Source organism: Podarcis vaucheri (genome assembly GCF_965113315.1).
Source record: "Podarcis vaucheri genome assembly, chromosome: 15".
Lineage (NCBI taxonomy): Eukaryota > Metazoa > Chordata > Lepidosauria > Squamata > Lacertidae > Podarcis > Podarcis vaucheri.
Window position 1 is genome coordinate 5,389,621 of NC_138753.1, and position 25,785 is coordinate 5,415,405.

The 25,785-nt window shown below is 45.4% G+C and overlaps 2 protein-coding genes across 17 annotated transcripts in view; both read left to right on the forward strand.

The window, feature by feature from the left end:
• INTS2 (integrator complex subunit 2) overlaps positions 1-18,791 on the forward strand; it is a 29,785-nt gene extending 10,994 nt beyond the window's left edge. For all 4 annotated transcript variants that reach the window (XM_082201690.1, XM_082201693.1, XM_082201691.1 and 1 more), the window contains exons 13-25: positions 1,176-1,310; positions 2,793-2,969; positions 3,879-3,987; positions 5,656-5,760; positions 6,813-6,977; positions 8,580-8,781; positions 9,379-9,504; positions 10,020-10,209; positions 12,911-13,219; positions 13,900-14,007; positions 15,178-15,283; positions 15,556-15,732; positions 16,325-18,791. In XM_082201690.1, the coding sequence (XP_082057816.1) occupies positions 1,176-1,310; positions 2,793-2,969; positions 3,879-3,987; positions 5,656-5,760; positions 6,813-6,977; positions 8,580-8,781; positions 9,379-9,504; positions 10,020-10,209; positions 12,911-13,219; positions 13,900-14,007; positions 15,178-15,283; positions 15,556-15,732; positions 16,325-16,494 (2,079 nt within the window). In that variant the 3' untranslated portion in view covers positions 16,495-18,791. The remainder of the gene's footprint in view (positions 1-1,175; positions 1,311-2,792; positions 2,970-3,878; positions 3,988-5,655; positions 5,761-6,812; positions 6,978-8,579; positions 8,782-9,378; positions 9,505-10,019; positions 10,210-12,910; positions 13,220-13,899; positions 14,008-15,177; positions 15,284-15,555; positions 15,733-16,324) is intronic.
• The window catches only part of BRIP1 (BRCA1 interacting DNA helicase 1), a 313,915-nt gene that overhangs the window by 56,489 nt on the left and 231,641 nt on the right, over positions 1-25,785 (forward strand). For all 13 annotated transcript variants that reach the window (XR_014214176.1, XM_082201664.1, XM_082201668.1 and 10 more), the window contains exons 2-4: positions 20,474-21,205; positions 23,005-23,132; positions 24,346-24,457. Coding sequence is in view for 12 of the 13 variants with exons in the window: in XM_082201664.1 (XP_082057790.1) it covers positions 23,040-23,132; positions 24,346-24,457 (205 nt within the window). In the remaining variant the exon portion in view is untranslated. The remainder of the gene's footprint in view (positions 1-20,473; positions 21,206-23,004; positions 23,133-24,345; positions 24,458-25,785) is intronic.

Below are 25,785 nucleotides of genomic sequence, written 5' to 3' on the forward strand. Positions count from 1 at the left end.
GTGTGGCTGTGTTGCAAAACGCCTTTGAAAAACTGCCCTTCTGTTTTTCTGTCTATTTAGACCTCTCCTTCCTTTCCTTTACTCCCACGCTACCCTGGCTCTTCCAGCTACTTTCCTTTCTCATCCTACCCCTCCCTCCTCGCTTGTTTCTTCCTCTTTACTTCTGGGGAAGTAAATGACAGGGCTCAGTTGCAGCAGCAGCAGCAGCAGCAACAGCAACAACAACAACAATTGTATTATATATTCTCCGCCACTCTGGGCAGCTTACAGCTCATAATTTTTTTTAAGACATTAGATATTAAAAGCTTCCCTAAACAGGGCTGCCTTCAGATGTCTTCTAAAAGTCAGAGAGTTGTTTATTTCCTTGACATCTGATGGGAGGGTGTTCCACAGGGCGGGTGCCACCACCGAGAAGGCCCTCTGCCTGGTTCCCTGTAACTTGGCTTCTCACAGGGAGAGAACCGCCAGAAGGCCCTTGGCGCTGGACCTCAGTGTCCAGGTAGAACGATGGGGGGAGGAGACCCCCCTTCAGGTATACTGGGCCGAGGCCGTTGCAACATCTTTTGAGCAGTCCAGGATGATAAATCCAGTTCGGGAACGTGGTGTGGGCAGGTGAGCAAAATCTCACTGGGTAAATAATGAAATTGAAGGGTTTTATCTGACTGAATTTATTTTATTTCATAACATTTATGAAATGAATGCTTGATTGTAAAAACAAAAAAAGCCAGCTCCCTCAAAGGGGTTTACAGAAGAATAAAACGGCGAAATGATCAGTAGAACCACATTAAAAAAACAAGTAAAATCAACAATAAGCTAAAAAACTGATTAAAACTCATGTCAACATTTCACCTGTCTGGATGGGCTTTCCTGATGTCAATAGATGGGGAGTTCTAAAGTGCGGGTGCTGCCATGAGTATTATGGGGTAGCTGTAGCCAGGCTAGTTTTGCAGATCGAAGCGTCTGAGGGGGAAGGGGATCTCGCAGGTAAACTAGTCCCAACTTGCTGAGTCCTGCTCCGAGTAGATCCACTGAAAACCATGAACCTAAATTTATTTCCTGGTGCTCCTGGACGCAATTGAATGGCGCTCTGCTCCACGCTTCCTTCCTTCCCTGTTGGCGCTTCTGCTGTTCCGTTTCTGAAAGGTTAACGAAGTTAAGGCCTCTCTCCGTCCCAGGTGGTCACAGCTCACGCGGTCCGTGTGGCCGTAACGGGAAACCTCAGCGCCAACATCACCGGATTCCTGCCCATCCACTGCATCTACCAGCTTCTCCGGAGCCGCTCTTTCACCAAACACAAAGTCTCTATCAAGGTGGGTGGCTGCGTCTGCGGAACCAAACTCTTGCATCTGGAAGGGACCAAGGGGTCTGCAGAGCCCTCGCTTTCTCCCTGCAGAAGGTCCCAGGTTCAATCCCTGGCGTCTCCAAACAGGATGGAAAAAATGCCCCTGGAGAGCTGCTGCCAGTCAGTGTAGACAGTACTGAGTTAGAGGGACCAAGGTGTCTGACGTGCTATAAGGCAGCTTCCTATGTTCCTGTTTAACCAGCCCTCAATTCAGAACCCTGAGGACTGGGATATTGCTTTATTTTTCAAGGAAGTAGGACTCAGAAAGAGCCCTTTCTGAAAACCCCAGAGAGCTGCTTGTTAAGAGCAGACGGTGCTGAGCTGTGATGGACCTAATAACCTGACACGGTTTAATAATAATAATAATAATTTATTATTTATACTCTGCCCATCTGACTGGGTTTCCCTTGCCACTCCAGGCAGCTTTCAACAGAATGATAAAAACACAATCAAACATCAAACATTAAAAACTTCCCTAAACAGGGTTGCCTTCAGATGTCTTCTAAAAGTCAGATAGTTTATTTCCTTGAAATCTGATGGGAGGGTGTTCCACAGGGCGGGCGCCACCACTGAGAAGGCCCTCTGCCTGGTTTCTCGCAGTGAGGGAACCACCAGAAGGCCCTCAGAGCTGGATCTCAGTGTCTGGGCTGAACAGTGGGGGTGGAGATGCTCCTTCAGGTATAGGGCTTTAAAGGTCAGCACCAACACTTTGAATTGCGCTCAGAAACGTACTGGGAGCCAATGTAGGTCTTTCAGGACCGGTATTATATGGTCTCGGTGGCCTGTAGCTCAAAATGTAGAGCATTCCTTTTTATTTTATTATTACTTTATTATATTTATTATTACTGTATTATTTTATTATTTTATTTTATTATTACTGCAATTATTTTTATACCTTGCCTTTCAGGATATAAATTTTACCAAGGTGCCACATTGAATGGCATATTTTAAAAACACAACACAATTTTTAACCTAGCACAAACACATTATAATGTGTCTCACGTGACCATTGATGGTGGATCATCCAGTGGTGAGGAGGTAGTCCAACTGGAGCAGGCCTTGAGGTGGTCTTCACCTGCCTTCCTCTGTCTGCGTACTTTGCATGCAGAAGGTTCTGGGTTCAAATTCCTGGCTTCACCAGACATGGCTGGGGAAGGCTGTTGAGGAGACTCCCGGAGTTCTGCTGGCAATTAGAGGGAACTGTATTGGGCTGTGGTGGACAAATGACCTCAGGTGAGATAAAGCAGAGCTGAATGGTTGAGCACACGATTTGTACGTCAAAAGTTGTGGGTTCGAACCCCAGAATCTCCAGTTCAGAGACCTTGGGGATTGCAGGGCAAACTAGCTATGCATGAAGTATGAAAAGAGTTGGGTTCATTTTCCTCTTTACTCAGCCAAGACTTGAAATATTAAGTTTACTCTACTTTGTTTTTTTGTTTTTTTTTTGAAGGACTGGATTTATAGGCAGCTGTGTGAAACCACTACTCCACTCCATCCTCAGTTACTCCCCCTGATTGATGTCTACATCAACTCTGTCCTCACACCGGCATCAAAATCCAACCCGGAAGCCACAAATCAGCCAATCACAGAGCAGGAGATCTTGAATGTTTTTGAAGGACTAATGGGGGTATATCTTCTCTCTCTCTCTCTTTGTGTGTGATGTTGTATGTGGCTTTATAATTTCACTTTATTTGGTCTACGGATTGTAAACATCAAATACAGTTTAGGGTTCTCAGAAAGAACCATGGAGGAGCAGGTGGGGTGGGGGAACACAGTTCCTTTTAAAAATAGTATAGCAAATTGGAAATAGTTTTTAAAATGATAATTTTGACTTAGTATGCATCTTAAATTATTAAATGAGGAGGCAGAGAAGCACCTACACCACCTTGAGCTCCTTGGAAAGAAAGGTGGGGCGATAAAAGCAACAAATAAAATAATGATAACAACAATATTCTTCTTGTTAACAGTTCTGAGCCCTGTTTAGTAACAATTCCGATGGCTTCAGTAAGGAACTTGGCTTATATTTTTCTCCTTAAGTCTGGAGTCTGCCATTAAAACTGAGGTGCTGAATTCATTTGCATTCCCCAAGTGCAGAGAAAAAAATCTGTCCCTATAAAGTGTGCCGTGTAGAAGAGAATGGGTTGTCGTGCCGACTGAGCCGTTTTCGGCACTCGCCAAGGCAGCCTGGTGAATCCACCTTCCGTAGCCGCTGATGGCAAAGTGCAGCACGTGCCCTCCTCTATCTAGGATTATTTATGGTGCTGAATTCCTAGCAGGCTAATACTCGCTCCTCAGTTGTAGGCCCAAGCCACAGTACTGAGCAAACTCAGGGGTCTGGCTTTAAGTTTATTGCAAGGCTGGGGTGGGATCTGTGGCCCTCCAGATGTTGCTGGGCCTCCCACCATCATGGTCAGTGGTGGCCTGGGATGATGGGAGTTGTAGTCCAGCAATATCTGGAGGAGCCAGCAAGACATCGTCACCCTGTGCTCTCCTATATGAATGCGCCTTGTGTCTTCTGTGCCTTTTTCATACGTAGGGAGAGAACGCTCGCCTGAATCAGCGTTACGGAATCACAGCCCAACTTCTCGTCCTATATTACATTCTGTCTTACGAAGAGGCAATCCTAGCCAGCTCCAAGACCCTGGGTACGTGTTGGGATGTAATGTTTGCCAGACAGCGTGAGTTTTCAGCAGGCTCTAAGTAGCTGAGAATATATGAGCAAATGTCTCCAGTCGGATCGTTTCGTAACTTAGGTTGTTTCCTTTTTTATTTTAGAATAGTTCAGTTGTTTTTATTTTGATTATGTACTTTGTGTTTTTATATTCTGATTTTATCCTGTGAACTGCCCTGAGACCTGCAGGTATAGGTGGTATATAAATTCTAATAATAGTAATAATAAAATAGAATAAAAGTAAAAAGAGAATAAAGAAGGGAAGAGGGGAAGGTATATCACTATATATGCAAACAATTGCACCTCCATATAACTTGGGTTGTTTCAAAACCCTAAAATGTATTTTATATAATTGACTTTTTCTTTCTATTCTTTGTATATCATATTTGTTGTTTTATTGCTGTGGCCGATGGCTGACGCAAATAAAGATTCATTCATTCATTCATTTCCTAACCTAACCATACATGGCCCTCTGGTTCGGTCAGCTCCTTCATGTTGCTGTCCTGGCTCCCGCCCAACACTCACAGGAAGATTTGAAGTAGGAAAGAGATCTTCATTCAGGCAGGTAACGGTACAGACCCAGCAGGACTCAGGAGTTTGGGAGCAAGGCAAGAAGTTCTGAGCCGGACAGAAGCAACAAAGATGCCCCAGTCAGCTGCTGTGCTGCTCCCACCACCAAGGTTTTAAAGACAAGGCGTTGGGCATTCAATTTCAAGACTCTTTCGCCTTTTGGGGATGTCAGGATTATAAGCGCACACTCTGTCCGGGCTGGTGGGCCGGCTCCCATCTGCAAATGTGGCACCTGGGTCTAGGCAGCAGGCTCTCACCCTCCTGCTCGGGTCATTTTGCGTCCTGTTCAGCCTCCCACAGTCTGGCTTCCTGCTTCCCCTTCCGAAGCGTAAGGTCGCTCTGCTCCATCCCATGTCCAATTCCCAGAGTTCCCTAGGAAGAGATGGATTGTTAAAGCACTCTGGGAATGGTCGCTCTCAGTGGGGAGTAGAGAGTTCTCCTAGCAATTCCCAGAATCCTTAAAGGGACCCCTGACCATTAGGTCCAGTCGTGACCGACTCTGGGGTTGTGGTGCTCATCTCGCTTTATTGGCCGAGGGAGCCGGCGTACAGCTTCCGGGTCATGTGGCCAGCATGACTAAGCCGCTTCTGGTGAACCAGAGCAGCACACGGAAACGCCGTTTACCTTCCCGCTGGAGCGGTACCTATTTATCTACTTGAAAACGTGTAAATCTACTTAAAATCTACTTAAAAGTCATTTATTTACTTAAGACTCCCCCCCCCCATCTTTCCTCCAAAGAACTCAAGGTACAGTTCCCAGGATTTTTCATCTGTTTCATGTGGTATGACACCGTTTTAAATCTGAAGCTTGCTTTTAACTTTTTTTTGCTTTTGTTTGTTACCCTTGTAATGCTTTTATTGGTATGGTTTTTGTCTCTTTAATGTTGCAAACCGCTTTGATATTTTTTGTGATTTAACAGTATGTAAATACTTTCATAAAGTAAAGTAAGCATCAGGGCAGATAAAGTGGCTAGAATCCTGAATGGCTGCAACATTTTGTCTTGAATGATTGCCATTTGATCAGCAGTAGTTCTTGACTGACCAGCAGGCGACTTTCCTCGTCTCTTTCACAGCTGCCATGCAGAGGAAGCCCAAGTCTTACTCCCCGGCGTTGATGGACCAGATCCCGATCAAGTATCTCATCCGTCAGGCCCAAGGGCTGCAGCAAGAGTTGGGAGGTTTGTCTGTCTTGAGAGTTTGTGGAGGTTGTGTGCGCAGGAGAAACAAGCCTCTGTTTGGGATCTAAATAATAATGATAAAGCTCATAAAGACGCTGAAACGGAGAGAGTCTGAAAATGGCTAATGTCATTAGCAATAAAATATGACACCAACACAGCCACTTATTGTGGAATCCAACAGGTACTATTGGTCCTGTTGAGCTCACATTTGTATGCTGGATCAATGGACAGCAGTCCATCACAGAAGTCTCTCAGGGTTTCTTTTGCCCTCTAGCCGCACAAAGTTTCTTTGAAGTGCCATCTCCCAGATTACATTTTACCATTTTTGTACTTTTATTTAATTTAATGTTATTTTATTTTTTTATTTTATTGTATTTGATTTTATTTAAATATTTTTTCTTTGATTTTTCCAATACAAAGTTATAAAAATCCAAATATATAGCCGTATACTGTACAGAGATTTCTCTGACTCTCAGGACTTCCCCACCCCTTCCATGGAGTCCCATTTTAAACATTTAAAACTGCATCTTCTTCCAAACTCTTAACTTTTATATTAATCCATATCGTTCATGGTAATTGTTGCACTGCAAGTGAAATCAGAATTTCCATCTGCTTACAGTGGTCTCTTAGGTATGTTATAAATTTTCCCCATTCTTTCATAAAGCTTTTATCCTCTTGGTTCCTGAGTTTTCCAGTCAGCTTTGCCATTTCGGCATAGTCCATCAGCTGGGTTTGCCATTCCCCATTTTTGTACATTTAAGCCAGGCATAGGCAAACTCGGCCCTCCAGATGTTTTGGGACTACAACTCCCATCATGCCTAGCAAACAGGACCAGTGGTCAGGGATGATGGGAACTGTAGTCTCAAAACCTCTGGAGGGTTGAGTTTGCCTGTGCCTGATTTAAACCCTTTGCTTCTTTCCCATTTCTGGCTATCGATATTCTCACTGCCATTAACAAATAACCAATGAAATGTTTAAACAAGTTGTCACACTTGTCATTGTTCTTTTCCCCCTTCAGCCTTAAAACACTCTGTCTCTCTCCTTTCTCGAAGGCTTGCATTCAGCCCTCCTCCGCCTCCTGGCAACCAACTATCCCCACCTTTCCATCGTGGATGACTGGATTTGTGAGGAGCACATCACGGGCACAGATGCTTTGTTGCGCAGAATGCTGTTGACGGACGCGGCCAAGAAACACTCCCCCAAGCAGCTCCAGGAGGGTAAGGTGCCTCCCCCTTTGAAACTGCGTTTGGCCAGTGTTTTGTGGGGCTTTCTGGACCCCCACAATCCTCTCTACCCAGCACAGCCCTGTTGTCTGACAGTCAGATTTTATATATTTTGGAGCCAGTGGCCATTAAAATACAAAATCACTAAAACCGAACAGGACCACCCCAAGAGTAAGTCAAAAACAGGTACCTTTTTCAGAACTGCAAATGATTCAATTGTTAAGCTGTTTGTTTGCACAAACTTGTTACTTGGTACACCATCTTCGTTTATTGTTAACGAAGCCCAGAGCGGCTGGCAAAGATCAGCAGCCAGCTAGTCCCAAAAAGACATGACCTGAAAGGAAAAAGGGAGGAGGAGGGAGGAGGGAAAAAAAACGCAAGCTTAGGCACTATTTATTAAACATTACAGTTCTTATTGGAACCAGCTAGATTGGAAAATGTTCATGCAGCTCAATATATTTTATCTAGCTGAGTCGGTGGAGTATGAGACTCTCAGGGTTGTGGGTCAAACCCCACGTTGGGCGAAAGGATCATTGCAGGGGGTTGGACTAGATCAGGGGTCAGCAACCTTTTTCAGCCGTGGCCCGGTCCACCGTCCCTCAGACCATGTGTATTTTGGAAAAGAAAATGAACAAATTCCGATACCCCACAAATAACCCAGAGATGCATTTTAAATAGAAGGACACATTCTACTCATGTAAAAACACCCTGATTCCCGGACCATCCGTGGGCCGGATTTAGAAGGCGATTGGGCTGGATCCGGCCCCCGGGCCTTAGGTTGCCTACCCCTGCTCTAAACTTGAGAAACAGTACAATGGTGGTACCGGCCTAATATCAATAGGCAGGAAGTTCTGCACTAACGGGTTGCCACACTAAGAGGCTGATTCCTCACAAATGCAGAACATTATACAGTGCTTGAAGAAATGCCAGTTCAGCAGACTGAAGTGGCTGAGTGATCAAATGTGGGGTAAGCCTATTCTTCAAGCAAACTGGTCTGAGGCAGTGATGGCAACCTTTTAGAGACCGAGTGCCCAAACCTCAACCCAAAACCCGCCTATTTATCGCAAAGCGCCAACACGGCAATTTACGCCCTCATGTATAAGACGCAGGTGGTGCTGTGGGTTAAACCACAGAGCCTAGGACTTGCCGATCAGAAGTTTGGCGGTTTGAATCCCCGCGACAGGGTGAGCTCCCATTGCTCGGTCCCTGCTCCTGCCAACCTAGCAGTTCAAAAGCATGTCAAAGTGCAAGTAGATAAATAGGTACCGCTCCAGCGGGAACGTAAACAGTCTTTCCGTGCACTGCTCTAGTTCGCCAGAAGCAGCTTAGTCATGCTGGCCACATGACCCAGAAGCTGTACGCCGGCTCCCTCGGCCAGTAAAGCAAGATGAGCGCCGCAACCCCAGAGTTGGCCACGACTGGACCTAATGGTCAGGGGTCCCTTTACCCTTTACCTTTTTATTTTGGGGGACTCTGCGATTCTGTGTTTTAAATTCTGAATTTTAAATTGTTGCAATCCACGGGGACTTGCTGATGAAGGGCAGGTAATAAATTTGATGATGATAATGATGATAGGTGAAACTTAATTTCGTTCAGCATTTTCAACACTGCAAGGAAATCACACTCAAGTGCTGCAGATTCTGGAGCATTTGACGCTCCTCTCGGCCGGAGAGCTGATCCCTTACGCGGAGGCACTGACATCCAACATGAACCAGCTGCTCTACCCGGGAATCCCTCGCCGAATCCTTCAGACTGTCAACAGGCTTTGGATGGCCTTGAACACTGTCATGCCTCGGAGGTAGGAGGAGGCCCTGATCCTGCTCTTGGGGGCCACTCTAGTCTCATGTTGCATGTCTCCGTGTGCAGCTCCCTCATGTGGTGAGCCACCAAAACTGCAAGTAGTGGTGACCTCAGTGAAATGCCTTCTAGCCCTTGGCTGACTAAGCCCACCCAGTCCATTGGGTCCTTCTGAAAAGGAAGCATTCAGGGTTTCCTGTTCCAGATGAGCCTTGCTTGGCCCACAAGGCCTTCCTGATCTCCAGTGTGTTTCTCTATTCTTGATTATGCTCTGATCTTAACTTTGGACTTGCACCTCAGATCCCATCTGCACTATACATTTAAAGCAATATCACACCACTTTATAAGCAGTCCTGGCTTCCCCCAGAGAATCCTGGGAAATGTAGTTTGCCATAGAGCTCCAATTCCCAGAGGGATGGATGGTATGTCTGTACTACACTTCCCAAGATTCTTTGGGGGAAAGCCACGGCTGTTCAGAAGCATAACCATACCACTTTAATGTTGGGCTTTGATGGGGGTAAAATCTGACTCCCAGCTTGCCTCACACGGCTTTTGCTTCCAGCTGAGCTCAGACTTCACAGCCCTTGTTTTCCCGTAGGTTGTGGGTGATGACGGCGAACGCCTTGCAGCCGTCCAACAACGTGGTCAGACAGCAGAAATACACTCAGAAGGACCTGATGATTGACCCGTTGATTGTGTTAAGATGTGACCAGAGAGTCCACAGGTAAGCAGCCCTCCTCCAGCCCCACTCTTGGCTTCTGTCACTGAGGGCTGGTTTTCATGGAACACTGTTGTTGTTTAGTCGTTTAGTCATGTCCGACTCTTTGTGACCCCTGGACCAGAGCACACCAGGCACTCCTGTCTTCCACTGCCTCCCGCAGTTTGGTCAAACTCATGCTGGTAGCTTTGAGACAGGAGTGCCTGGCGTGCTCTGGTCCATGGGGTCACGAAGAGTCGGACACGACTAAACAACAACAACAACAATGAATGTGATGATGATGATCATCCTATTCACTGCTTCATGCACTTTTGCCTCTGGCCCTGCCATCCCTGGCATGTGGCCCCTGGAAGGTTTCCCAGCAAGGAATGTGGCCCCCAGAGTGAAAAATGCTCCCCACCCCCAACCTGCAGAGATTTCAAGTTCCCCTTTACTTTTCTTTTTTAATCTAGCTTCTTTCCCCCAACATCATCTCTCTCTCTCTCTCTCCCCGCCCCCCCCCCCCGGCTTCATGCCCTTAGGTGCCCCCCTTTGATGGATATCACTCTCCATATGCTGAATGGCTACCTTCTTGCGTCGAAAGCCTTCCTGAGCGCCCATCTCAAGGAAACGGCGGATCAGGACATCAGGCCGTCGCAAAACAACTTGATGGGCTTGGAGGCCCCAGAAGTCACTCGGGAAGAACTGAAAAATGCCCTGCTGGCTGCCCAGGTAATTCTACAACTGCTCCTCACCTGTGATCTCTAATCTTGCCTGAGAAAAAAAAAACAGAGAGGAAAACCCACCACCACCAAGTCAGGTGGTTTTTATGCCTTGCACTTGAAGATTCCCCCTTTTCCAAGCATTTTTGCAAGACAGTGCTTTGCCAGGGGCTCAAGCAAGGGCTGGTGGTCCAACCTGGATAGCTCCATTGGTTAGACTTAGAACATGGGGCTGATAACGCCAAGGTTGCAGGTTTGATCTCCATATGGGACAGCTGCATATTCCTGCATTTCAGGGGGTTGGAATAGGTGAGGCTCACGGTCCCTTCCCCCTCTGTCAATCCAACCCAGTTCTCAGACATTCACACAAGGAAATCAGGATGATTATTATTAAATAAATAAATAAATTTGTATACCGCTGTATACTCACAGGTCTCTGGGCAGTTCACAAGATAATCAGTCCACAAACTTGAAAACTTCTTTTTTTGGGGTATTCTGCGAAAGGTCACCTCCTTGGGAGCTGCCAGCTGAGTCACATCTTCTGCCCATTGTGCAGCTGGGGAAGGGCAGGCCTCTCCTCCCAGAGTAGCCCTTTTCTCTCCGCTTGCCTCCCTTTGTTCTCACTCCACTTCCTTCTTGCCACCCCTTGTGAGTGTTGTTTTACCCTCTGTGACGCCCGGGGCAAGAGAGCATGAAGGACTGCAAAGGGAGGTCTTGCTGGACCATTCCTTGGAATGCCTCTCACCGAAAGCAGCAGGGATCTCTCTCATCCTCCGAGAGAGAGGAAGAATGGTCAATTTTGCCACTTCACTGGCTCATCAGAGTCCTTCTTGTCCCCCCTGCCTTTCTTTTGACTAGATCCCCTCCAGTTTTCTTACTCCCCCCCCCTTAACTGCTTCCAACTTGCCTCCAGCTGAGGCAAGAGGACTGAGCAATCAGCTTTGCAAACTGCAGCCTTTTGATGAGCCCACAAAAGGAAGCCGGCAGGGGGCTTCGCCGGTCGGTCTCAGTCTCTTCTGAGTTCTGCCTGCTTGCAAAGCTGGGTGTAAACTGCATCAGAGCCCCCCACGACCCTCACTTGTTCAGTTGAGCAAAGGATGCTGAATAGATAGCAGCAGCAGCAGTATCTGGAACAAGTGATTTTGAAGATGGCTACATTTCTATCCCACAGTGCTCAGTTCAAAAGTGTTGCAAATGTCTGCCTGTCTGCCTAGACCAGTGAACTACTGCCCCTCCAGATATTGCTGGACTACAACTCCTGTCCCCTCTGTCCAATGAGTACACTGGCTGGGGCCGATGGGAGTTGAAGTCCAACAGCTTCTGAAGGGTCAGAGGTTTCCCACCCCTTGCTTATTGTTTTTGGGATTTCCAGCGGCTGTGAGTGGGACTTCGGTAATCTCCATTTGCTTTGATGCGGAATAAAAATGGGGTGGGAGGGACTAGGGGAATGATGCAGAGTTTTGCATAATTGATTCAGATTGCGGAATCCAGCCTTTTCTTACAGCAGAATTTGAGTCGCCTAATTTCCCCTTCCCCTCTTCTGTGTGTTAAGAACTCTGGTTATTGCAGCATCCTGCTTTTATCACAGGCTGTTCCCTGCCCTGAATTTGCACAACGGCCAATTCAAGCAAACCAGTTAGGGTCTGCAGCAAAATGTGGCAGAGTGTGGAGTACATCTGGTCATGGCTGGCTGGCTTGAACCCTGTCCTCTTTCAGAAAAAGCCGTTCCATTCCCCCAAATCTTTGAGAGATGGGGCCATGGATCTGTCTCAGAGCATCTTCTTTGCATTCACAAGGTCCCAGGCTCAATCCCCGCAATCTCAGGGTGGGACCCTTGTCTGAAAGAGCCACTGCCAGTCAGTGTAGGCACAGTGCTGACCTGAACGGACTTGCAATATGACATAACGATGGTTTGCTGCGAAACTGGGAATGGAAATCTCCAACACCCACTCACAAAAAGAGAAACAAATTTGGGGTTAGGGGAGACTGCAGGAGCCTGGGGCCTGTTTGCAACACTAAACCGTGGTTTAATGTGGAGAGGAAGGCCCACACCTCAGAATAGAACTTCTGCTTCACATGTAGATGATCCTAGGTTCAATTTCCAGGTAGGACTAGGAGAGACCCCCATCTGAAATTCCAAAGAGCTGCTGCCAGTCAGTGTAGGCACAATACTGAGCTAGATGGACCAACGGTCTGGTTCTGTAATAATAATAAATTATTATTTATACTCTGCCCATCTGGCTGGGTTTCCCCAGCCACTCTGGGCGGCTTCCAACAAAACACTAGAATACAATAACCTATTAAACATTAAAAGCTTCCTTAAACAGGGCTGCCTTCAGATGTCTTCTAAATGTTTGGTAGTTATTTTTCTCTTTGACATCTTGTGGGAGGCGTTCCACAGGGCGGGTGCCACTACCGAGAAGGCCCTCTGCCTGGTTCCCTGTAACTTGGCTTCTCACAGTGAGGGAACCACCAGAAGGCCCTTGGCGCTGGACCTCAGCGTCCGGGCAGAACGATGGAGGTAGAGACGCTCCTTCAGGTATACTGGACTGAGGCCGTTTAGGGCTTTAAAGGTCAGCACCAACACTTTGAATTGCGCTCGGAAACGTACTGGGAGCCAGTGTAGGTCTTTCAAGACCTGTATACTACATCTTCCTGTGGGTCCTTGTGGGTTGCCACTTGTCCTTTGCTTCCTCTCGCTTGCTGTCCAGGATAGCGCCGCTGTCCAGATTCTTCTGGAGATCTGCTTGCCTATGGAAGAAGAGAAGCCCCTGATCAACAACAGCTGTGGCCGGCAGCAGAAGGGCATCCCAGGAGCTGCCAACTCCAGCCCTCGGAAGAAGAAACTGAAAGAAGAAGAGGAGGAGGAGGAGGAGGACGAGATGGAGGTGGAGGGAAATGGGGAGAAGGAAGAGAAGAGTCTCCTCTGCAACCTGCGGGAGGTCCAGTGCCTCATCTGCTGCCTCCTGCACCAGATGTTCATTGCCGACCCCAACATCGCCAAGCTAGTTCACTTCCAGGTGTGTGGCTGTGCTTCCTGCCTCATTCACAGGGTGTGTCGTCTGTTGTGTTCTGGTCCAGTGCTGGAACCAGTGGCAAGATCAGCGGACCACAGGCAGCTCTGAGTGGGCAAAGGTCGGGAGCAGACCGAGGCGTCTTCTACCTTCAGTCATGCTTCAGAATACCAGTTGCTGGAGATCTCAGAAGGGGACGGTGCTCTTGGGCTTGCGGATTTCCCACAAGGCACCTGGTGGGCCACTGTGAGGATCCTGGCACAGAAGGGCCACTAGCCTGATACAGTAAGCTCTTCTTGCTCATACTAAAATGTGCGGCAAGATTACACACCGTACAGTCATACCTCGGGTTACAGGCGCTTCAGGTTGCTTTTTTTGGGTTACGGACTCGCCAAAACCCGGAAGTACCAGAACGGGTTACTTCCGGGTTTTGGCGGTTGCGTATAAGCGCTAAATTATGCTTTGCGCATGCGTAGAAGTGCCAGATCGCAACCCACGCATGCACAGACGTGGCGCTGCGGGTTGTGGATGTTGCGGGTTGCAAACTCGCCTCCCGCACGGATCACGTTCGCAACCCGAATGTCCACTGTGGTTGGAACCAGGTGGCTTCTTGATTAATCTTCTCATGGTTCAACCCCGATATCGCGGTCTCTCTCTGATACCTTCTCCCTCTTTTGCTCAAACAGGGGTACCCGTACGAGCTGCTTGGCCTGACAGTGGCAGGCATCCCATCCATGCACATCTGCTTGGACTTCATACCTGAGCTGATTGCTCAGCCTGAACTGGAGAAACAGGTAGTGTGTGTGTGTGTGTGTGTGTGTGTGAGAGAGAGAGAGAGAGAGAGAGAGAGAGCTGCTCCCTCCCCACCCCGTCCTGCTCCCCGTAATTGGAAGGACAGATCCCGTATTCAGCCCTGGTTCAAAGCATCCAAGCACTGCCCCCGATGAGTGGTGCTTCCTTTAGGTCTAGCGGTGGTAGTTATTTTCATTTGCTAGGGAAATGCCAGATGGGTTTTGTATATTGTGGTAACATGGAGGCAAGCTTTTTCACCCGTGGCCCCTGTGTTGGTGGAATGCCCGCCCTGCTGAAATAGGAGAGGTTCCATCAGTATTGGCATTCCGCCAGCCCCTGAAGACACCTGTTTAGGCAACCCTTCCCTTGCACCAAACTTCTAATTTTATTGTTTATCTGGTTTTTTAAAAACTTACTTAATAGTTTGTTTTACTGTTTGTTTTAATTTAGGATGTTTTAATGCCCCAGTGGATTTGTTGCTGTTCATTTTAATAGCATACTGATTTAATAGTTGTAAATCACTTAGAAGCTATTTTGGCACATATGCTGCAGAAATACATAGCATAGAAGCAGCAAGTAAGTAGACAAACAAACAAACAAATACAGTGGTGCCCCGCAAGACGAATGCCTCGCAAGACGGAAAACTCGCTAGACGAAAGAGTTTTCCGTTTTGGAGGTGCTTCGCAAAACGAATCTCCTATGGGCTTGCTTCGCAAGACGAAAATGTCTTGCGAGTTCCTGCAGGTTTTTTTTCCTCCCCCCCTTTTTCTAAGCTGCTAAGCCGCTTATCAGCTGATCCGATAAGACGATAAGCCGCTAATAGCGCTAATCCGCTAATCCGTCAATGGGCTTGCTTCGCAAGACGAAAAAACCGCTAGATGAAGAGAATCACAGAACGGATTCTTTTCGTCTTGCGAGGCACCACTGTATTATGAGCACCTCTTCGGTCTTCTGTGTGCAGCTGCTGATTGTACCCCACATGGGTTTCTCCTATGGGGTTATAGATATAAACAAATATTTACATGCGTTAATGTCTGTGTTAGAGGAACGTAGGGTAATTCTGATTTTAACGCACAATAAAACTTCACACAGGATAGTCTTACTTTAGAAACAAAACAAAACAAAACCCTACTGCTTCTTTTATATCCTTTCCCCGCTTCCTTGTCTTCCAGATTTTTGCCATCCAGTTACTTTCTTACTTATGTATTCAGTACGCTCTGCCGAAATCCCTCAGTGTGGCCCGTTTGGCTATCAATGTCATGGGGACGCTGCTAACAGGTAATTGTTGAATGTATGGGAAGCCTAGATATTCACCTTATGTGCATTAAACCAGTGGTTGCTTGCCCACCTATGTGAGTCGCCACTTTGCAATTATATAGAAGAGGGCACAGAATTTGTGGATTCCCCAAAATGTTGGCAGGGTTGCTTTGAAGTTCTGTGTATGAAATGCAGTCTGTGTGTATGTGTTTAAATTGTGTGCCTCTTTAAACGGTGGCTCTCATTGTTTGGATCTGTCCTGTTTTTAAAAGCGCATCCTTTTGTCTCTCCAGTTTTAACCGAGGCAAAGCGCTACACCTTTTTCGTCCCCACCCTGCCCTGCCTGGTCTCGTTCTGCCAAGCCTTCCCTCCCCTCTATGAGGATATCATGTCCCTGCTCATCCAGATCGGGCAAGTTTGTGCTTCAGACGTCGCCACAGAGACAAGGGATTTTGACCCAATCATTACGCGTAAGTATTCGTGCTGGACAGACGTGATTGGTGTGCTGATTGCTCCTTAGAACAGCTCCTCTGAATGCTGAAAATTCAGCACCACATTGTCCATTTGCGGCGAATAAGGTACACTTAGAAACACACAAACATTGTGTGGCTAAAATCTTGGCCATCAGTGGAGTGCCATTGATTAAGGTTTGCATGGTCTGGGATGAGGTTTCATGGCCTGTTCTGAACATCTCCTTGTACCTGCCCACAAGGAGAGAAGTCATGCAGATTTGCTTTGTCAACTGCTTTGTAAGTCTATTTGCCCGTCTACTCTGGCTGGTAGCACCTCTGCAGGGTCCAAGGCAGAATACAGGTCTTCCTCATCTCCTGCTTCCTGGTGCCTTTTAAACTGGAGATTCCAGAAGTAAAACCTGGAGCCTTTTGTTTACTCAGCATGAGTCACTTGGAGACTTGTTTTTTGTAAAATAAGAATGATAATTGGCACTGCCACCAAGTTTCTACCCTTTCCTTTGCTGCCTCAAAGTACATAAATATTTGATTTTGATTTTTTTTTTTACCTTAAGTGCCACTTCACTTTGCAATGCCTTGACTTGTCCCCCAGGTCTCCAGCAACTGAAGGAGAAACCGTACGAGCGAACAAGACTTCACAAAGAGACGGGTCATAAAACTGGACCGGGAGACACCAGCAGCTTGGACCCCAACGTCCAGCTATGCCAGTGTATCGAAAATACTTTCATCGAAATAATTAACATGAGTGTCGGCGGAGTTTAAGGTGCGCCCAAAATGGAAAGGGCCATTGCTGGGTACTTGGTAGCGGATGCTGATTTCTAGTTGGTAAATTCCAAACTGAAGCTTTCCAGGCCAAAGTGAAGCTACGAATTGGCTTGGAAGGAAACTGTATATTTTTCATTAGCTTTAATGCAAAGTTGTGGATGCAGCAGACAAACGCCGCTTTCAGTGAAAGCATCTTAAGGTTTTTGCAGAGGTCTCCGTGTCAACTCCTTCCGGAATCCATATTTGATGGTTTTTCGAGGAGAGAGGCTTGCAAAAGCTGACCTAGTGTGTGTTTGTGAAACAGAGAAATTGCTACCCTGCCATTTTCTACTTCTTCAGTGTCTCAGATGGTTCTCTTCCGCCCTGTGTCCTGAGTTAAAACCGAACCACAGTCTGAAATCTGTGGGACAACTTCCATTCAAGCAGATGCTCCAGAGGTGAAGGGTGGCTTGTGAAATGAACAAGGACAGTTTGAAAGGAACTGGGGAGAGAGAGATAAAGAGATGCAACTTTTTTGATTGTTTAAAGTAAAAGTCTGCATGTAGTGGTAGGCCCACTGGGTCAGTTTTGGTGGGGGTTTCTTTCTTGTTGCCCCTATTTGCTTGCTCAGAGCCAGCTGAGGTTTGAAAGTCCCAGAGTGGTCAGGAGGGGTATATTTTTTAGGAAAGGGGGCAGTAGGAAACTCTTGATCAATGCAACAGAATTTTGGCCTCACCCAAAGTGGCTATGTGGTGGTTGGCTGGGACTGCGAAGTTCTTCTTAGCCATTAGGAGGGACAGCAGGTGAGTTGATGGGTCAGCTGGCAATTTTCCATTTCTCAGATTTTGCACCCAGGTCCCCAGCTGTCTATGACTCCCTCACAACTAATGCTTTGTTTCCTAGTCAAATTTCCAGTTTTAAGTACCAACATTTTATAGTATCTTTGGCAAATGTGAATTTTGCTGCAGATTTTTCTGGGGGAGGGGGGAATAAACCCTAAAATCATGTTTTTAAAAGCACTGTGTAAACTTGGCTGTTCAATATGTTTAGAGATGCCTGCGTGGGGGAAAGTACCAAAAGCAGTTTTATTGAAATGAATTTTTATTGTTGTGATGTTTCTATGTCAAAAATAAGTTCTGATATGTGTTCAGGTAGCACAGAGCTAAGCTCAGTTTGTTTTGGGGGTTTTTTAATCTTAGTACGGCTTTTAAGGAAAGATGTGGGGTGTCTTGACTCTCTTATGGTGTGCTAATTCTCGGAGGGTAAAAAATTGACATACGAAGCCTGAAGCAATGTTCATGTTTTTCCTCGCCAACAACGGGGAGCAAATATTTCTGAAGTGATCCTTTTGTAAGTCAAGAACCCTAAAGTTTTTAGTCCTAGTTGATTTAGGTAAAAAGAATTGCATCTCTGATGGCTGTTTCAGTGGTCCAGTTAGGAAGTCATTCACATATCCTGCTTATTATTATTATTGTTGCATAGAAGTTACCATTTTAGTAGCGGAACGCCTCTCCCTAATAATCAGGTGCAATCTTCCAAGTACATATGCAGATCTCTACCGTTTTCTGTATGTGTTTTTGCGCAATAGCTTGGTTTGGCCGTCACATTTAAACTCTTGTTAAAAATCACTGCCTTTGCTCCATCCTGCTCCTTTGCACCAGGAAAGAAAGAAACCAGAGACTGGCTTCACATCATGTGTTAACCAGCGCTTATGGTTTTCCCTCTCCAAGCTTAAGTTTTGTTCTTGGCATACTGTTTGTGGTTTGTTTGAGGGAAACAAGGCTGCGAGTGCTGGTTTCCTCCCCGATGGAGGAACAGAATGGAGACTTGAGCAGGGCACATACCACCACACTCATTGTTCATGTGAAATAGTTTATTTTTAACCATGGTTTAGTGGGACATCCAAGGCAGTCATTGAATGCAGAAGGGCCTTCATGGTTCATGTACACAAAAGGGGTTGGATGTTGCAATTATATGGTATAGGGATCAGTCAGTGTAGGGCAAAGAGTCAAAACTGCCTCTGTCCTCTTCAAAGATGGTCAGCTGCCTCCTGTTTGATTTTAAAATTCTTCATCACTGTTGTTTAATTCTTCAGTGAAACCACCAGGTTGATCCTGACAGTGCTGTTCTGAAATCTCCTTTGCCTACATTTTCGGCTGAGGTTATATTGTATCCAGCTAAATCCTACTCAGAGTAGACCCACTGAAATTAATGAACCTAAGTCATGTCTATTAAGTGGGTCTACCATGCATTGGATAAAACCCAATTCTATATGCCAGTATTACCTTCTTAAAAAACAGTTTTTAAATATTTTAGCCGACTGGAAGAGAGTGATTTCTTAAATTCTTGTAAAATGTGTACATATGTTTTCATGCCTTCTGGTTTTCTTAGGCTTGTAATATTTTTATATACCATTGTATATAAAATGGTATATAATATTTTTATATACCATTTCTTATAAACATTTGTACTGTTCCAGCTCGTTGTCTGTCTTTATATATATACTGTATATCATCATGTATATGCCTTATATAATAATAGCAAGCTTATTCTCTGAGCATGCATCCGTAAGGAGTCCAAACGGAGCCACCCATACACAAAAAGGGGAAAGAATCAAGAGACTTGTGAGGACACAAAGGTTTGCAAAAGTACAGCAAATGGGGGACTGACTGTTAGAAAGGCTGGGGAAATGGGGGTGGGAAATTGAATAGAAAATTATTGGCTTGGTCAGTTGGCTGGAATTCGGTACAGGAGTACATCATGCTGCAACATTCTGTTGCACATCACACTTGTTTTCTGTAATGATAACTTGTATGCAACTTGTGGCATCATCAGCTGTGTCTTGCCTGTTGAATCTTCATGCATATTCTGGGTTCCGAAAGGGTTGCTCACAGTTCAAGTCAGAGTAGGTGGATAATTCTTTAGGAGAGTGGTAACCTTATGTGAATGTAGATATGAAAGTTATGCAGAGTGGTGTTTCACATATGGAATCAATACTTTCTGTACATTTCTCAGATGCAAACTTGTGCAATAAAAATGAAGAAAATGGCATCTCCTAGATGCAGAAGACCACAGGTTACCTGTGTAACAAGTGAAGCCTTGTGAACTGCGATTATTGCTTAATAAAACTTTGGAACATTACAACCAGCTACAGGTTCAAATGGTGATCTTCCCAAGGAGCTACAACTTCAGAGAGGAGTGGTAGCTGGGAGCAGACCTCAGTGGGTTGAGAACTCTCTGCATGCAGAAGGTGCCAGGTTCAATCCCTGGCATACTCCGTTAAGAAGGATAAGAAGCTAGTAAAAAAACAGTAGTACATAAAACACACAATCCATTACCAGCACTAGGGCAACGTTGTTTTGGCTGTACTAGAAAGAAAGCAAAAAATCGGCAGAAGCAATGAAGTGTTTTAAAAAATGAAAAACTCGCGCCAACCACAAGATGTCGCTGTCAGCTAATTGATGACAACCTCTGCCAAAAATATCCACCAAAAGTCCTCTCCAAAGAGGAAAGTGGAGGAATCTATATTGCACATTGTGATAGAATGAATTTACCAAAAAAATTTCAATGAATCCAAGGACACTTTTCAACTTCCTACTAAATAGATGGATTTTGTCAGAGGACTGATTTGTAAATCTGGGGACTGTCCCCAGGAAATGGGGATGTCTGGGAACCTTATGATAGAAAGTGACAATTTTAAGCATGTAGCTGTGATTTTAATATAGGAGTGACTACCGCCTCTCTCTTGCGACCTTCCTAACCAAACTTAATAAGCTACAGTCCATTTTTTCTGATCATTGAGATGCGTGGCACTTGAGAAACTACCTTTCTTCCCATTGATTTTATTAGTATTAAGTGCAAGTTAATTGATTTTAAGAGGCAGTATGGTGTAATGCATGTGTAGGGAAACTAAGGCCCAGGGGCTGGATCTGGCCCAATCGCCTTCTAAATCTGGGCCACGGACGGTCCGGGAATCAGCGTGTTTTTACGTGAGTAGGTGTCCATTTATTTAAAATGCATCTCTGGGTGATTTGTGGGGCCTGCCTGGTGTTTTTACATGAGTAGAATGTGTGCTTTTATTTAAAATGCATCTCTGGGTTATTTGTGGGGCATAGGAATTCTTTTCCCCCCCTTCAAAATCTAGTCCGGCCCCTCACATGGTCTGAGGGACAGTGGACCGGACCCCTGCTGAAAAAAATTGCTGACCCCTGGTATAATGGGCAGAGTGCCCCCATCAAGTAAATCAATAAAAATAACTGATGTACTGCCCCCCCAATAAATCCTGGCTATGCCTATGACTGAAGGGCTGGAGTAGATGACCCTGGGGTCCTTGCCAATTCTACGATTCGATTATGATGATTTATGGGGTTTTTGTCACGAAACATGGCACAGACATCATTCAAAAATGTGGTAAGCGATGGCCAGAGAATCTCCACCTTGGGAAATTTAGGGGAGGAGGCAGAGACGCCTGAAATTCAGGTAGGCCGCACTAACCGAGCGGCTACCTAGGCAACAGCAGGAACCCGGAAGACACGCCAAGCGATGAGTTCCGATTAGAATAATCCCAGGACGTTTGGATTGGATCCGCTCGCGGCTTTCGATTGGCCGGCGGCAGCCCGTGTCTCGCCAGTGATTGGCTGAGGTGCCGGATGGAGACAGGCGCCGTGGGACGAGGAAAAACAGGCGGGAAGGAGGGCTTGTCTAAACCGAAGAGAACCCGATTCCTGAGGTAAAAAGTGTGGCTCTTCTGCGCGCGCGGGCCTGGGCTTGATACGCTCGTGCTGGGCGAGTCCAACTCGCAAGAGGAGAGGGGGGGAGGATCCCTTAGCTTTTCCATCCTTTTTTTGAGGGGGGGGGGAGAGCGTATGTTGACCGTTAGTTTCTGCCCGATTATTTTGCCGCGCTATATATATATATAGTACATAAATCTCTCTCTCCTTGTATATTTATGTATATAAACCCTCGTAAGTTTAGGAGGAAAGAAAAGCGGCGTTTCTCTCTCACCCCCCCCCCCGCTATTTATAAATCATAATTCAAATAACATGAATTCTGAGGTGGTGATCAAAACCCACATAACAGTTGTCCTGAAAACATTTCACACTGGGTCTCCTCCAGCTATGGCTGAGTGGGACAGAATTTGCTTTCTTCCCCTGCTTTTCTTTCCACACACAAGTTGGTTGCTGTTACTTATTAAACGGCCATGTGTAACCAACTAAGTTCTAGTTTTGAGTGTGGGCCTATTGAAATCAATGGACCTAAGTTAATCAAGCATATTACTTTCAATGGCTTACTTAGGAGTAGGGCTAACTTTGGCTGCTACGGTGATACTGAGCATTTCACAAGCCATTAAAAATAAAAACCAGACACGTGAGTGTTTTGATTCTTGATTTAAAAAACAACAACCAAGCATTTCTGTAAGACAGATTTTTTAAAAAACCACCAACCTCTTGTTATTACCCTTATGCACAAAGATGGCCTGAAATATTTTATGGGCATTTTGGGGTATGCAGTCCTGAAGCGACGTGAACATTTATTTTATTATTGTGTTGCTGGTTGGTCTAGACTCCTTTGAGAGGAAGGGTGGAACAGAAATTTAATCTCTGGCACAAAGTTTCCTTCAGGTTTGGGAGAGGGTGATGGGGAAGAGCCTCACTCCCTGCCAGGCTCATCCAACCCAAAACTCTGGGAGAATAAATCTTAGGGCATGAGGTACAACAACATTCATTTGGGTACATTTTGGATATCATCCCTCTTTCTTTTTTTTAATACACAGACACACAAAAGCCAGAAACTCATAGCTACAATTGAACACACTAGGAACTAGCAGGTTTTTAAAAAATGTTTTTGGTTTTTTGTGTGGTTACTCTTTCGTACAGTGGTTTTGTTGAAATAATTGATTACTTTCCATTATTATTGCTGTTTTGCATTTAAGCTTCTTGTGTACCATCCTAAGAGGAAGGTTGATACATGAATTTGATTACCATCTATTATATTTTAACATAATTTGTATACCATTTAATTGTAAATAAATAAAGTGGTTTACAAAGAAGGTAAGATTGTGAAAGATATTTCACTGAAATCCTGGAGAATTGCCTCCAGTCAGTGTAGATAATACAGAGCTACACGGACTGATGGTCTAACTTGGTGTAAAGCAGCTTCTTATGTAATTCAGCCCTTTATCCAGAGGCATGAGGACACAAACTTTATTTTTAGGTGGGAGACAAAAGCTCAGTGTTCAAGCACATGCTTCACAGGAAAAGAAAGGTCCAAGTACAGTCACTGGAGTCTCCAGGTCAGCCTCGGAGAGAGCCCGGGTCTGAAATCCTAGAGAGCTACTGCCAGTCATTTTAGACAGTACTAAGTTAGATGGACCAATGGTCTAACTTCATGTAAGACTGAATGAAATGTCTTACTAGTCCCAAGCAGTTTGCATTTATTTTTATCTCGTTCTTTGTGGCTTTTGCCATGTTCCTACAGCATCCTGTTCATCATTTAGAACAAGTTTGCTTTTTTTTTTTAATCTTGCAGATTTTAATCAAGAATTCTGAAAACTCAATGTGGTTATGGCTTCATCAGCGTCAGAATACACCATTGGAGGTGTGAAAATTCTCTTCCCTTGCAAGGCATACCCTTCGCAGCTTGCTATGATGAATGCAGTAAGTTTATTCATTGCAATGAGATTTGTAGTTACAGTCAAGTAAATCAGATTTCTCAACCTTTTCTAGTAGTCTTCATTTTTAAATGTTTTCTAAAATTTCTGTTTTATGGTTGAGTTTTGTTTTTGGGTTTGTTTGTTTGCTTGCTTACTTTTTAAATGCAAACCTCAAACCCAAAACAATTAGAAACCTTTACAGAACTGAGATTGAAATTTGCAATAATGCTCATATCTTGGTCTGGTTTGGACATAGCTCTAAACTGGGGCAGACTGAATCCAGACTTCTCCTAATTCCTCCGGGCCACTTTGACAGGTGCGTGGGACTGCCCACCTGTCCATCAACTCACATCAGGTGAAGCCTTTGCCCTATGAAATCAAATTGCGCTGGTAAAAGAAACAGAATTTGCACCTGCTGCAAACCCTGATTCTTTGTCCCCACATAGTTTAAAATCATACTGCAGGCAAAGAAAGTGTTTCCCTGTGGGATGTGTTCTAATAATAATAATAATAATAATAATAATAATAATAATAATAATTTTTATTTATACCCCACCCTCCCCAGCCAAGTCCGGGCTCAGGGCGGCTAACAACCAATAATAAAAACAAGTTGATTGAAATACAACTAAAAAAACAAGATTAAAATACAACATTAAAACATTAAAATGCAGCCTCATCACAGGAGGAGAAAGGAAAAATCACTGATCGGCACTTACACCAAGCCTTGCTCGTCTATAAGGCTCCTGATTGTTTCTTTGCAGCCATGCCTTCATTTGTCCCACACACATGAGGTCAGGTGAGGGCCAGGTGAGCAGGGTTGGGGGAAATGAGCGAATTGGGACATCTGCTGGTTCTGATTTGCAGGCTCCAGTTTCACCAATCCCACTCTGAAACAGGGTGTGAAAAAGCTGCTGGAGTTTTTGGTTCCCCACTCCTCTCTGCTCCTTAGTGTCCTAGCAAACTGACCACAGTTTGTTGTTAACATCAGTGCTGGGAACTGCTGCTAGTTTGAACTATGGTTTACTGAAGCAACTATCAGAACCTACAAAACATACCCCTCTGCAACCTAATAGTTTCCTCCAGAACGAGCAAATATTTTCTGAGGATGTGCTGGATATTTCAGATGATATTATTTTAAAATAAATGTTACTGCACAAATATCATTCACTCAAGATGGTTTACAACCCCCTGTGCTTATTATATTTATTTACTCACAGATTGTGAAGGGGCTCAACTCCAAGCAGCACTGCCTGTTGGAGAGTCCTACTGGAAGCGGGAAAAGCCTGGCGTTGCTTTGCTCTGCATTGTCATGGCAACAGTCACTTTACGGTAAGCCATTTAGTAGAGTCTCAGCTTTTGGAGTCTTTCCCCTAGAGAGGCCCGTCTGCATGGCTGTGCTTATTTTAGAAAGGCGACAGTATCTGATCATCAGGGCATTTGAAGGTGTTTGAGGGCAAGGGGCTTTTTTACCCCTCTGTAACAACTCATGCTGAAAATTCCTCTTTTACTCAAAGGTACAGGAGCCACTCTGGCCTTTTTTGAAGGGGAAGAGCCATAGAACATCCGCTATGCATGTGGGAGATCCCAGGTTCAGTCCCTGGAATCTCCAGGTAGGGCTGGGAGAGACTCCCTGCCTGAAATCCTGGAGAGCTGCTGCCAGTCAGTGTAGACAATACCGAGCTAGATGGACCGATGGTCTGAATCTGCATTGGGATCTCCCCATGTTCCTTTGCCTCTGGTCACCCTGTTCATAGGAAATGCATAGTCGGCTGCCTGAAATTATGTGGCCCAGTTGGCTGGAAGATGTCTTTTTTCCTGGGTCTGTAAATTATTCAAGTAGCTGTTGACTGTCATTTATTCATTATTGAGTTCTGCTGCAACGTTTAGCATACAATTCAGGAGGACAGTGGGCTCCCCAGGCACAAAAGGAATTATGATCGGAGGGAAAAAGCAGCTCCACCTTCCAAGGATGAGGAGGTTGAGTAAGGTCTGAGCTCACCGTAGTGCGTGACTCTGGTCCAGTCTGGGCATGTTACCTTACTGGATTCTCATCGCTCGATAACTAGAGCTGCCACCCAATTCATCTTCGATTATTTCGAATTTGAGCTCATTGATGGGCAGAGCCCAGGTATGCTGGGGTGGGGTGTAATGTGAGCCTAAGAGCAGCCTGCTGGATTAACCCAATGGCTCATCTAGACCAGCATCTGGTTTTCACAGTGGCAAACCAGCTACCTGTGGGAAGCCTGCAACCAGGATTCAAGTGGTTTCCAGTGACTGGTATTCGGAAACATTACTGCTTCTGACCATGGAGGCAGAGCATAACCATGATGGCTAGTAGCCATTCATAGCCATGGACCTTCTAAGCTGGTGGCTGCCACTGCCTACTGTGGGAGCACGTTCCATAATTTAACTATGTTGTTGCAAAAAGAAGCACTTTCTTTTATCTGTCCTGATGTAGTAGATGCATTGTTGCTGCACCAGCAGAATGACCGCCTTATCCTATGTCTGCTCAGCTTGAGAACGATAAAACACACTTTATTTATTTATATACTGAGCTTAATTTTAAATTTAAAAATCCCAGAGGGGTTTGCAAATCAAAGCATTCCTGGATACACTCCCCAAACCCACCAATGTGCTGATAATGATGGTCACACCAG